The sequence below is a fragment of the Salvelinus namaycush genome, unplaced genomic scaffold (assembly GCF_016432855.1).
Source record: "Salvelinus namaycush isolate Seneca unplaced genomic scaffold, SaNama_1.0 Scaffold743, whole genome shotgun sequence".
Classification (NCBI taxonomy): Eukaryota; Metazoa; Chordata; class Actinopteri; order Salmoniformes; family Salmonidae; genus Salvelinus; species Salvelinus namaycush.
The window spans coordinates 1-11,200 of NW_024061468.1; the positions used below are offsets into that span (position 1 = coordinate 1).

The following is an 11,200-nucleotide window of genomic DNA, read 5'->3' on the forward strand; positions in this document are numbered from 1 at the left end:
GAAGACAACCGTGCATTGACAGGCGATGCAGTTTTAACTAACGTACTTTAGTTACAAACTAGCTCAAAAAAAGTATCTTCATTCAACATCGCTAGCTAGCTAACGTTACTGTGCAGCAGTAATTAGTTAACGTTTTATAGATTCCATAATTAACGTTAGATTATGAACAATTAACTTTAGCTAGCTATCTTGAGTAGTTAAATATCAATGGCAGGCAGATTTAACGTATTTAACGTTAGCTAGCTAACGCCGTTGGTAGTTCGGTAACGTTAGTGTTATATTATTGAGTTACTTTTTTTGCAGCCGTTACACCACTCACTCTCTCAACACCTACTTAGATAGCTAACGTTAGCTAACATTAAGTTAACGTTACCTGGCTATTGATGGTTGAAGTCCATCCTTTCTGTCCGTGAGCAGCAGTCTGGTGTGCAATCAGAGATGGTATATTTACAATTTTTGAGAAATTGGGGCTGCTATTGTTAACTAGCTACCTAATTTTACCTCGGAAGAACAGAAGTTGAGTGAACGTCTATCATCACTACCTGAGACTTGGGCGGAGTCCAAACGACCTTAAAGCAAATGTGATCATCAGTGACGAAATCTTTGACTCGTAGCATATGTATCGGTGAATCTTTGTGGCATATGAAATACGAGTGAGAGTGTAATCAATGTGGCAATAACTACGTACAGAATGAATGAACGTGTTAAATTATTGTGTGACCTGGAGTCATATTCAGGGTCCTGATTGCTAAAGAAGCTTATTTGACGTGCATCTTTTTGACACGCAAAGACCCAAACGGCGTTCCATATTGCTGTCCACTTGCCTCGTTGGCGCCGACTGGCTGGGATTTGTAAGGCAGACTTTCACAGTATCCTCAGAGTCCGATATACCTTTGATTTCGTCTTTCAGTTGAAGCAGGTAAGACATTCCCTCATCCTCTGATTCCATTAAAGCTTCCTTCTCACAGTAATCTTCCATCAATTTGCGCCGCAAAGCGCGATGGCTCTTTCCTTTTACTTCAGTCATCTACACCTCCTATTCCACAACTACACACAGGTGCCGTAAATTGTCCTCAGTTAAAGTCCATAAACTCTGTTCGATTTCATCCAACAACATTTCCCTCTCTCGACTCATATTGTCCTACTCACGTGGCAACAACGACAATGCAGGCAATGGCAAGATAGCTACACTCCGTTAGGTGGTTAGCCTGCTAACGTTAGCTAGCTACTCTCCCAATGTCTCTCACTCGTTGTCCGTTCCAGGAATATGGGCCGGTGCTCACATGAAAATACATCTCAGCGGTGCCTCCAAATTTGTTACCCTTCCAATGAGCTTATCATATAAACTACAACGCGAAAAGTACTGTGTACTCCACTTTTTATCATGTCAGCACAGGTAACAACCGTTTACAGTCTTTCTTTAGTTTTCATTCTTACTCTTCCCAATTCACTTAAACTATATTTATTTTATTTCCCATGGGCTTCACCAGAGTACCCCCTAGTGGCTGGAACTGTATTAAGCACCTTACATTTAAATGGTACCTGATTCAAAAGTTGTGGACAGAAATGTGGGTATACTATAATACAAGTTAAAATAAAATAATGACAAGCAAATCTTGTTCTTTTTGAATTCAGGTTTAATTAAGTAAGGGTAGCTTGGTGATCATGGCTACGTGTAACAGTATTGAGATCCCCTCTGGGACCAGAACTGGAATGAGTATTACTAAACCAATATACCCTCAACAATACAGACACACAGCAATGTAGTGCTGCTGACCTGGGTTCAGGACCCACTAGGGGAGTCACCCTACATTCTAAGGGGCGGCACGTAGCCTCAAGGTTAGATCATTGGGCCAGTTACCGAAAGGCTGCCAACCAGGAGCTCTCAACCCTCCTGTTCTAAGTCCTCTGTGAACTTCCTGACCTTGAACAAGACCTCCATGTTGACTGTGGGTTGCGTGGTATATAGTGAGGGCAGCATGTCGGACTGGAGGGCAGAGGGACACACACAGAAGAGAAACAAAATCATGAGCATGGTTCAGCAATTACACAAATGTGAGAGTCAGTTTGCAATGCCTGGATGTGTATGTTGAAACAGCATGTTCCAGTATGTTTGTGAACAGTGAATGTGAGTATGTCTGTGCGTTTCTCACCATGCAGATGGGCTACAGCAGCTTGTCGCTAGGCACATCCATCCAGGTCAATTCTATGGCAGCCGGGTCACCTGGCGAGCACGGGGTCAGAAGGTCATCCACCATCAATTGACTGGTGGCACAGGATGGCCCTCGCACCTAGAGTACCATCACAAACAACAAAATATCTTAAAATCTCCTAAATTGTAGAGAAAGAGATTCACCTTTAGTGTGCTGTACAAGAGTGGACTTCAATAGAGTTACCATACAGTATTAGTAGAAACTTTTTTAATAAATCACAAATGACTGAAATTACAGTATAGACAGATAGTCCTCATATTATTATATTTCTACAATGTCAAAAGTGTGTATTATTTGCAACGAAACTGAACCCGTTTGCAAATAATTAACTCTGAGACGTCAATAGGGATCTGAGCATGGTACTTTCAAGTTAGGCCTACCTTTCCACCCCAGACCGAGTAGGCCTACTGACGCAGAAAAATGTAAGCTTTAACTGCTGGCTAATCTTCTTCCTTGGCTTAACCCAACGAGAGGTCAAAAGTGTTTTCCAAAAAGCTGTCTTTGTTTAAATTGATTTTATTGTTCAGAACGTGAATAGCTTAATCAATTGATAGTGACAGAATTAGATTATTTCCAAATTAAACAACAATCCCAATATGCAGTCACGTCTTTACCGGGTATTCCTATTTTACAGCTTGTTTCTAGCATTAAGTATCGCGGACCAAAGCGCTGTTATAGATAACTGTATATAATCACATCCGTTTAATTTTCTTCAAAATCTTAAACAGTGTACTTTTTGCCCTTTTCTTTAAGAAAAGGTAGGCCTATGGCATACCCTCTCATACATAATTGTAACGCTCGTCTTCCTCCTCGTCTGAAGAGGAGCAAGCATCGGACCAAAGCGCAGCGTGGTTTGAATACATGCTTTTAATAAATTTAAACGAAGACGAAAAACACGGGACAAAATACAAAACAAATAAACGACGTGAACAAACGAACGAAAACAGTACCGTGTGGCGAAACAAACACAGACACGGCAACAATCACCCACAAACCAAAAGTGAAACCCAGGCTGCCTAAGTATGATTCTCAATCAGGGACAACGATTGACAGCTGCCTCTGATTGAGAATCATACCAGGCCGAACACAAAACCCCAACATAGAAAAACACACATAGACAGCCCACCCCAACTCACGCCCTGACCATACTAAATAAAGACAAAACAAGGGAAATAAGGTCAGGAACGTGACAATAATAGCTGTAAGTCTTAACAGATAAAGAGGTGGGCTATTTAAAGAGTGCATGGCGGGTGGAGGAATTGACTAACATATCTATGGATATAGCAGCCTATAGCCTCTTTTCATCTGTCAAACAGGTAGACCTACCTCTTATTTCTTAAATAGGAAGAAATAGGCTGCAACACATATCCCTAATTAAAATGAAGACGTTTAAAATGAATAATGTTTACTCAAATTTGCTTACTTTCAGCACCATGAGCTGTCCATTTCCGATTGATTGTGCCGTGGCTGCTGCTTCAAGTTTCAGCACCACAATGTAAGTTACTCGAATCTGACTTCTTGTGAGGTCAATAACTCTGATAAACCTTTTTTGATATACTCAGAGGACCGTTATTAGCATGTTTTAACCACTCCTTCATTATTACTGAAACAGGATTCAAAGTGGTAAATATAAAGATCCAGTCCATAAAAAAATTGGAGGCACCTTACACTTCAGTGTTGTGATGCAAAAATGCTAGCAAAATGTATAGCGCATAGAATTAAAAGGTATTGTCGGACATTATTAATTATAATCAGACATGTTTTTTACATGGACAATATATTTGAGATCATTGAGGCCCATGTTGACAAGATGTTGGGGAATCACTGGAGGGGAATATTGACCAACTGAGCATCTCAGTGTACATCTCAATAAACACAATAGGTGTTTTGTTACATTTCAGTCTTCTGTGAAATATTTAAAGTGTCATATTGGGGTGCAAACTCAACAATGAATACATTTAAACTATATCTGACATGTTACTGTTGTCTTCTTATTTAAGCCACTGACCATGTGTGTGAGGTGTAAACAGGATGTACATAAATGGGAATAAACACATGACATAGAAAATAAAAATATTGACATTTAGGAATTCAAAATGCATCTAAATATATTTTGTTCTGTCTATGGAATACATTAAAAAAACATGTACATTTTTTTTATATGTGTATAAAATATACTTGTCTGTACAGTAAGTAAATGCAGGAAATCCAAAATGCACAAAAATATGTTTTTGTAATGTCTAAAATAAAATATATGTGTATAATATATACTTATCAGTAAGTAAAACAAAGCAGAAGCAATAAGCATTGTAAACGATGATAGAACACATCAAATTAATGTGAACATGAGGACACAAAGGAGAGATTTAATTAAAAGATCATCTTTTAATAGATTTTTAATGCTGAAGTTTTTTAATGCTGAAAAAATCTATGTATGGCAAATCCACTCTGGGCAAATGGCCTGTTGGTCAAAAATAAAAAATAGTTAACATTCTTGCTACTTCAGCCATTTGCTATGTTAAAGTAAAATCTCAGTTAATGATGAATGAATAAAATTTGGAAGGATTTTTCAGAGTCATACCTCAGTAGGGTAGAGTGTCAGGTGGCACAACCATTGGTGCCATGAGGTCAAAGTGTGAAGGAGGGAGCAAGCCAGAGAGCTGTCTAGGAAGCAGTCCAGGCCCATGGCTTGGAGGCTTTGAGTTGGTCCTATCATTGTAATTCATTGTAGGGTATCTGCTGCCCCATAGACCTGCTGGTAGTTTTGGAAGGTGTTAGCAGGAGATCACCAGGGACATCTATGATTGGCTGACACAGTCTTGGTTAAACCACATGTATTCTAAAGCAATATTCACCTGCTTTCATAGAGTAAGGATTCACTCCTTTGGGGACACTGCCAGTGTTCCCCTGATATCCATATGTCCCCATCGGTGGAGGTGGTGGTACACACTTGTTCTGTAAAACACATCAACACATTTTCCAAATTGTTAGTAATATTATCACAGTTGAAATACAATGGTTGTTCACTGTTTTTAATTGAATTGAATTTAAGTACCTCAGCCTTGGGCTCAGTTTTGTTAACCCATCTGTGCAGAGTTGGATCCCAGACAATCTGAGGAAGAAGATATTAGCAATGTGAAGCAAGCCACAAAAAAAATAAAACAAAATCCACTCAATTGTCTCTATATAGAATATAGTGTTAAGAACCAGTTCCTTACAGATCTGTCTTTGTCCTCAGGTAGATGAACCTCCTTCTTATTAGCTCTTCCACTCCCAAAGACCCAGCTGAGCCAGCCTCCACTGTTATTGTGAACAGCAGGGGTCTCGGGCTCAGCCACCGGCCGGCTGCCAGTCTGGAACTGAGGGTTGGCATCGGAGTGTTCCGGCTTGGTGATGGACATCATAGCAGGATGCTCAACATATCTAAGTCGGACATCTGTAATAAGTGGGAGAAGTCAGGCCACTCTGCTCATGTCACCATACAGAACAATTACTGGCTGACAGGTAGGAACGTCTGGCTCTGATACTCTGTTACAACCCAATCTTAACCTACACGCAGTCACAGGGATTACTGGGAGGTTACTCCAGGACTCTGCAATCGCATTGTTTTGGTTGCAAAATCAACAATTCCCTGCATATTATGTGAGGGCTTACAAATTTGACCAATCACCAAACTATTTCTGCATAAAATAGTCACATCATCACAATATTATCGCATAGAACTGACCCATTACCACAGTACAAAAAGAGGGCTCGCAATTTCAACCAATCACCGCACATTTACTGCATAATATGGTTCAATCAAGCCACATGTCAACACAGTTTTTTCCCTTGTCAGCGCATTTTTGCAACAAATTGGACAAAACAATTGCATATTACTATGCAAAATGTCGTAATTGTCGCTGCAAAATCTAGCATATTTAATATTTTAAAAATCCATGCGAAATCCTGGAGAGATTCAAGGAAGTATGAAAATGTATACACTCACTACTGTAAGTAGCTCTGGATAAGAGCGTCTGCTAAATGACTAAAATGTAAAAGTAAAATGTAGCTAAACCTGTGTTATGTAGAAAATGCATGAAAGTATTACAGATATACACTCACATGAGCCATACATTTAACCTATCACAACTTATTATCAAGCTATCACAATGGTAATTTCTTTACTAATTAGGTAAGGTTAAGTGACCTCTTCTCTTGGAATAGAAATCCACAGGTGGAGGACACGCTCCACCATCCCATTTCCACAGTGGTGCCACCATGGGGATGATGGGAGGTGGTTGTGGATGATTGTTTTCATTCTTCACAGGGACACTGGCTGTGAGGAGGATCTCCTCCCTCTCTGCAGGGACACTAGCCTTTGGGACGATCCACTCCCTGTGCGCAGGGACGCTGGCCTTTGGGAAGATTCCCTTCCTCTGCGCAGTGACACTGGCTATCAGGAATCTCAACTTCCTTTGTGCAGGGGTGAGTTGTGATGCTCTGAGGAGCTTATTATTCTGATAGTAGCTGATGGAAGAAGCTGCTGGAAGAATCCCCTCCCTCTGTGCAGGGATGAGGCCTGATGCTCGGAGGAGCCCCTTCCTATGTGCAGGGATAAGGCCTGATGCTCTGAGGATCTCCTCCCTCTGCGCAGTGATGCTAGCTGCTCGGAGAACCCCCTCCCTCTGTGCAGGGACAATGGCTGACTGGTGAATCTCCTCCCTCGGTGCAGGGACACTTGATGTTTGGAGAATCCCCTCCCTCTGTGCAGGGACACTGGCTGTTTGGAGGATCCCCTTCCTCTGTGCAGGGATGAGGCCTGATGATCGGAGGATCTCCTCCCTCTCAGCAGGAACACTAGCCTTTGGGACAATCCCCTCCCTGTGCGCAGGGACGCTGGCCATTGGGACGATTCCCTCCCTCTGCGCAGTGACACTGGCTGTTTGGAGGATCCCCTCCCTCCGTGCAGGGATGAGGCCTGATGATCGGAGTATCTCCTCCCTCTGTGCAGTGATGCTAGCTGCTGAGAGAATCCCCTCCCTCTGTGCAGGGACACTGGCTGTTTGGAGGATCCAATCCCTCTGTGCAGTGATGAGGCCTGACGAAATGAGGATCTCCTCCCTCTGTGCATTGAAGCTGGCTGCTGAGAGAATCCCCTCCCTCTGTGCAGGGACACTGGCTGTTTGGAGGTTCCCCTCCCTCTGTGCAGGGACACTGGCTGTTTGGAGGTTCCCCTCACTCTGTGCAGGGACACTGGCTGTTTGGAGGATCCCCTCACTCTGTGCAGGGACACTGGCTGTTTGGAGGATCTCCTCACTCTGTGCAGGGACACTGGCTGTTTGGAGGATCCCCTCACTATGTGCAGGGACACTGGCTGTTTGGAGGATCCCCTCACTATGTGCAGGGACAGTGGCTGTTTGGAGGATCCCCTCCCTCTGTGCAGGGACACTGGCTGTTTGGAGGATCCAATCCCTCTGTGCAGTGATGAGGCCTGACGAAATCAGGATCTCCTCCCTCTGTGCATTGAAGCTGGCTGCTGAGAGAATCCCCTCCCTCTGTGCAGGGACACTGGCTGTTTGGAGGTTCCCCTCACTCTGTGCAGGGACACTGGCTGTTTGGAGGATCCCCTCACTCTGTGCAGGGACACTGGCTGTTTGGAGGATCTCCTCACTCTGTGCAGGGACACTGGCTGTTTGGAGGATCCCCTCACTATGTGCAGGGACACTGGCTGTTTGGAGGATCCCCTCACTATGTGCAGGGACAGTGGCTGTTTGGAGGATCCCCTCCCTCTGTGCAGGGACACTGGCTGTTTGGAGGATCCCCTCCCTCTGTGCAGTGATGAGGCCTGACGAAATGAGGATCTCCTCCCTCTGTGCATTGATGCTAGCTAATGAGAGAATCCCCTCCCTCTGTGCAGGGACACTGGCTGTTTGAAGGATACCCTCACTATGTGACGGGATGAGGCCTGATGCTCGGACGATCTCCTCCCTCTGCACAGCAACTTCGGCTGCTATGATGATCTGCAGGTATAATATAGAGCATATAGTCATTCCCTAAAAAATCAACCACTTGGAATCTATAACGTCATTGGGTCGGCAGCGTAGCCTAGTGGTTAGAGCGTTGGACTAATAACCGAAAGGTTGCAAAATCAAATCCCTGAGCTGACAAGATACAAATCTTTCGTTCTGCCCCTTAACAAGGCAGTTCCTAGACCTTCATTGAAAAAAAATATTTGTTCTTTACTGACTTGCCTAAGTAAATAAAGGTAAAAAAAATTACACATACACTGAGTGTGTTAAACATTAAGAACACCTTCTCTTTCTGTGACAGAGTAATCAGGTAAAAGCTATAATCCCTTATTGATATCAATTGTTAAATCTTCTTCTCAGTGTAGATGAATGGGAGGAGACAGGTTAAAGAATGATTTTTAGACAATTGAGACATGAATTGTGTATGAGTGTCATTCAGAGGGTGAATAAGCAAGACAAAAGATTTAAGTCCCTTTTAACAGAGTATGGTAGTAGGTGCCCGGTGCACCGGTTTGTGTCAAGAACTGCAATGCTGTTGTGTTTTTCACGATCAACAGTTTTCCCTGAGTATCAAGAATGGTCCACCACCAAGGGGGGCAACTCAATAGGAAGGTGTTCTTAATGTTTTGTTCACTCAGTGTAGATCAATCCATAGCATATACTTTCATTTGTATGTGTGCTGATACTGTAAATACACAAATTATATTAATGTTATCTACAATATATTATAATACCGTAAGCCTCCCTGCTGCAGGGGCATTTCCTCCTACAATTTTGAGTTGATTTTCTTCACTTTAGCAATATTTTGTATCTTTGTTAATTTTCACATTTATTGTGTTTGGAATGACACTGTTACTACAGCATTTGATGTGAGTATGTAGGACAATTACCCATAATGCTCACTGACTGAACATTCAAAATTACCATGGCAATTATTGACGCATTCACATGCCATCGGAAACTTGGAACCTCAGAGTTAAATGAATGTAAGTTATTAGCGTAGATCTTCCTACTGGTTGATTCTGATACTTCACAAGTGGGAAACTTGAAATCATCATTCCATAACGAGTTAGCGAGTCAGAAATGTCCGAATTTCCTAGTTCCGACTTGAAGGGCCTTCTATGATGTAGGGCAGGTCAGTAACCAAATTATTTAACTGTGCCCAGTCGCACACAGACTTTTATGGTCACACAAGTTGCCACCGGTGGATTCAAAATGAGTAGCCTAACAATTATTTACATGGTACCAGGTACATTTGCAACCAAATTATTTTTCTGTGATAAATCAATAATAGTTGCACACATAGGGTAACAGTGAGCAATGAGCAAGATAACCATAGACGGGAAGTTGACAATAGCTTATTATTAGTGTAAAGAAATTGTATTTCTATGGTTGCAGTCCTCAAAGATTGAATTGCATTGAATTGAATTAATCAGATCCAATGATTTACCGCCAGTAGGGTGGGGTACCGCTAGTCATCATTATTATAATCACCATCTCAATCCATATCACCATACCACCATAGACCTATTCTTCTGTATCTGAGACTCATCTGACACTACCTTAGATATGGCAGTCTGCAACTCAATACACTGCCCCTGCATGGTGTTCAGCGTCCCCTGCATGTGGTTAATCGACTGCTTAACATCGTTCAGCAGGATCTGAATCTCAAGCCTGCAAGAAATCAGGTGGTTCAACATACTGAGATAATGAGGCTTCAGACCATGCCCATTGGACCATCTTTAGGATTCTTTCTCACTTAACACCAATCTTATTAGGAATGTAACTTTGTGCATATGATATTACTATAGTGTTATTTAGAAGAAAAAAAGTGTACTTTGTCAGGCGCCAAAAGGATGACGGGTTGTCTCCCTGCTCCAGTGAGCTCTGCTGGCAGGTCTTGCTCACTGTTGGAGGAACGGGAGCCAAATTAGAGGAAAAATATCTATGGTTGTTCAGCAATGAAACATTCATGGCATAATGAGCACTGTGAAAAGAACATTCATGGCACTGTGAAAAGAATAACAACAGCTGGGGTTTACTTTCTCAAATTTAGATAATGTAATACAGTCTTTAAACCCATCAGAAATGTAGTGCTTACCTCCATGAAAATATTGGCCCCTGTTATTTTGGGCAGCACTGTCCCAATGTTGACAACTAGTTCCAACTTGTGATGAGAAGGTCTTGATGAAACGATCAAGTCAACATTTTGTTAGACATTTCAGAGATAGCATTAACAATTGTACATGAGACAGTGCTTCCAGATATTGAGGTATCTTCCTTCTGAGGTATGTAAAAAAATGTGGCGTGTGAGTACTCACATGAAAGGTATCCATGATTCTTGATTAAGCCAATCATGTATGTGATTACCATCCTATGGATCAGGAGCTGGAATTATTGCTACACAGCTTTCAGGCGACTTTATGTCTTGGGCCTGGATGAATAATTGAAATACAAGTAATATTGTGAATTTGTGATGCATAATTGCCAATTTAATTTGGAATAATCCATCAGTTATTTGTTTTGACAGTCAAAACAACTAACTCTTAAGATTAATCACTTGACTTGAGTAACTTGACTTGAGTAACTTGAGTTGACGGAAATAGCAACTTTATATTCTGACCTGATTTGTGCAATGCCTAATGTATAATCTATGCATGTTATTGGCTCATCATAGTATATAGCAGAGGGTGTCATAGTCCAAAAACAGCATTGGCCATTGGACTGCTCAGTCAAAACAACTAACTTTTACGATTAATCACTTGACTGGAGTAACTTGAGTTCGGAACTAAAAGATTAAAAGTAGGCTATAGTTTGACTCATATCCTTACCTTGGACAAGCGTATCTAAAAAGCCTATCCAGTCGTGGGTGAAGATACCTTTAGGCAGATAAAAGCGCGGTACGGTTTGAGACACGCTCGGTATTGTGAATCTGTCACACTGATATAAAAGCACGTTTTCATTTATAATTTACGC

General features: G+C 41.9%; 1 protein-coding gene across 3 annotated transcripts; it reads right to left on the reverse strand.

The window, feature by feature from the left end:
* Positions 1 to 1,635: 1,635 nt before the first annotated feature.
* Positions 1,636 to 6,942, reverse strand: LOC120042691 (protein transport protein Sec16A-like). Of its 3 annotated transcripts, XR_005476221.1 has the most exons (6): positions 6,403 to 6,942; positions 5,269 to 5,325; positions 5,069 to 5,168; positions 4,795 to 4,968; positions 2,154 to 2,291; positions 1,636 to 1,987 (listed from the first exon to the last, which is right to left on the reverse strand). XR_005476221.1 is itself a non-coding variant. In XM_038987488.1 (5 exons), the coding sequence occupies exons 1-4, from the start codon at positions 5,615 to 5,617 to the stop codon at positions 4,796 to 4,798; spliced, it is 516 nt and encodes a 171-aa protein (XP_038843416.1). In that variant the 5' UTR covers positions 5,618 to 5,693; the 3' UTR covers positions 4,609 to 4,674; position 4,795. The 3 variants fall into 3 exon arrangements, 1 of the variants encoding a protein (XP_038843416.1); XR_005476220.1 differs by lacking the exons at positions 1,636 to 1,987; positions 2,154 to 2,291 and adding an exon at positions 4,609 to 4,674 and having other exon boundaries at positions 6,403 to 6,930; XM_038987488.1 differs by lacking the exons at positions 1,636 to 1,987; positions 2,154 to 2,291; positions 6,403 to 6,942 and adding exons at positions 4,609 to 4,674; positions 5,432 to 5,693.
* Positions 6,943 to 11,200: the final 4,258 nt, after the last annotated feature.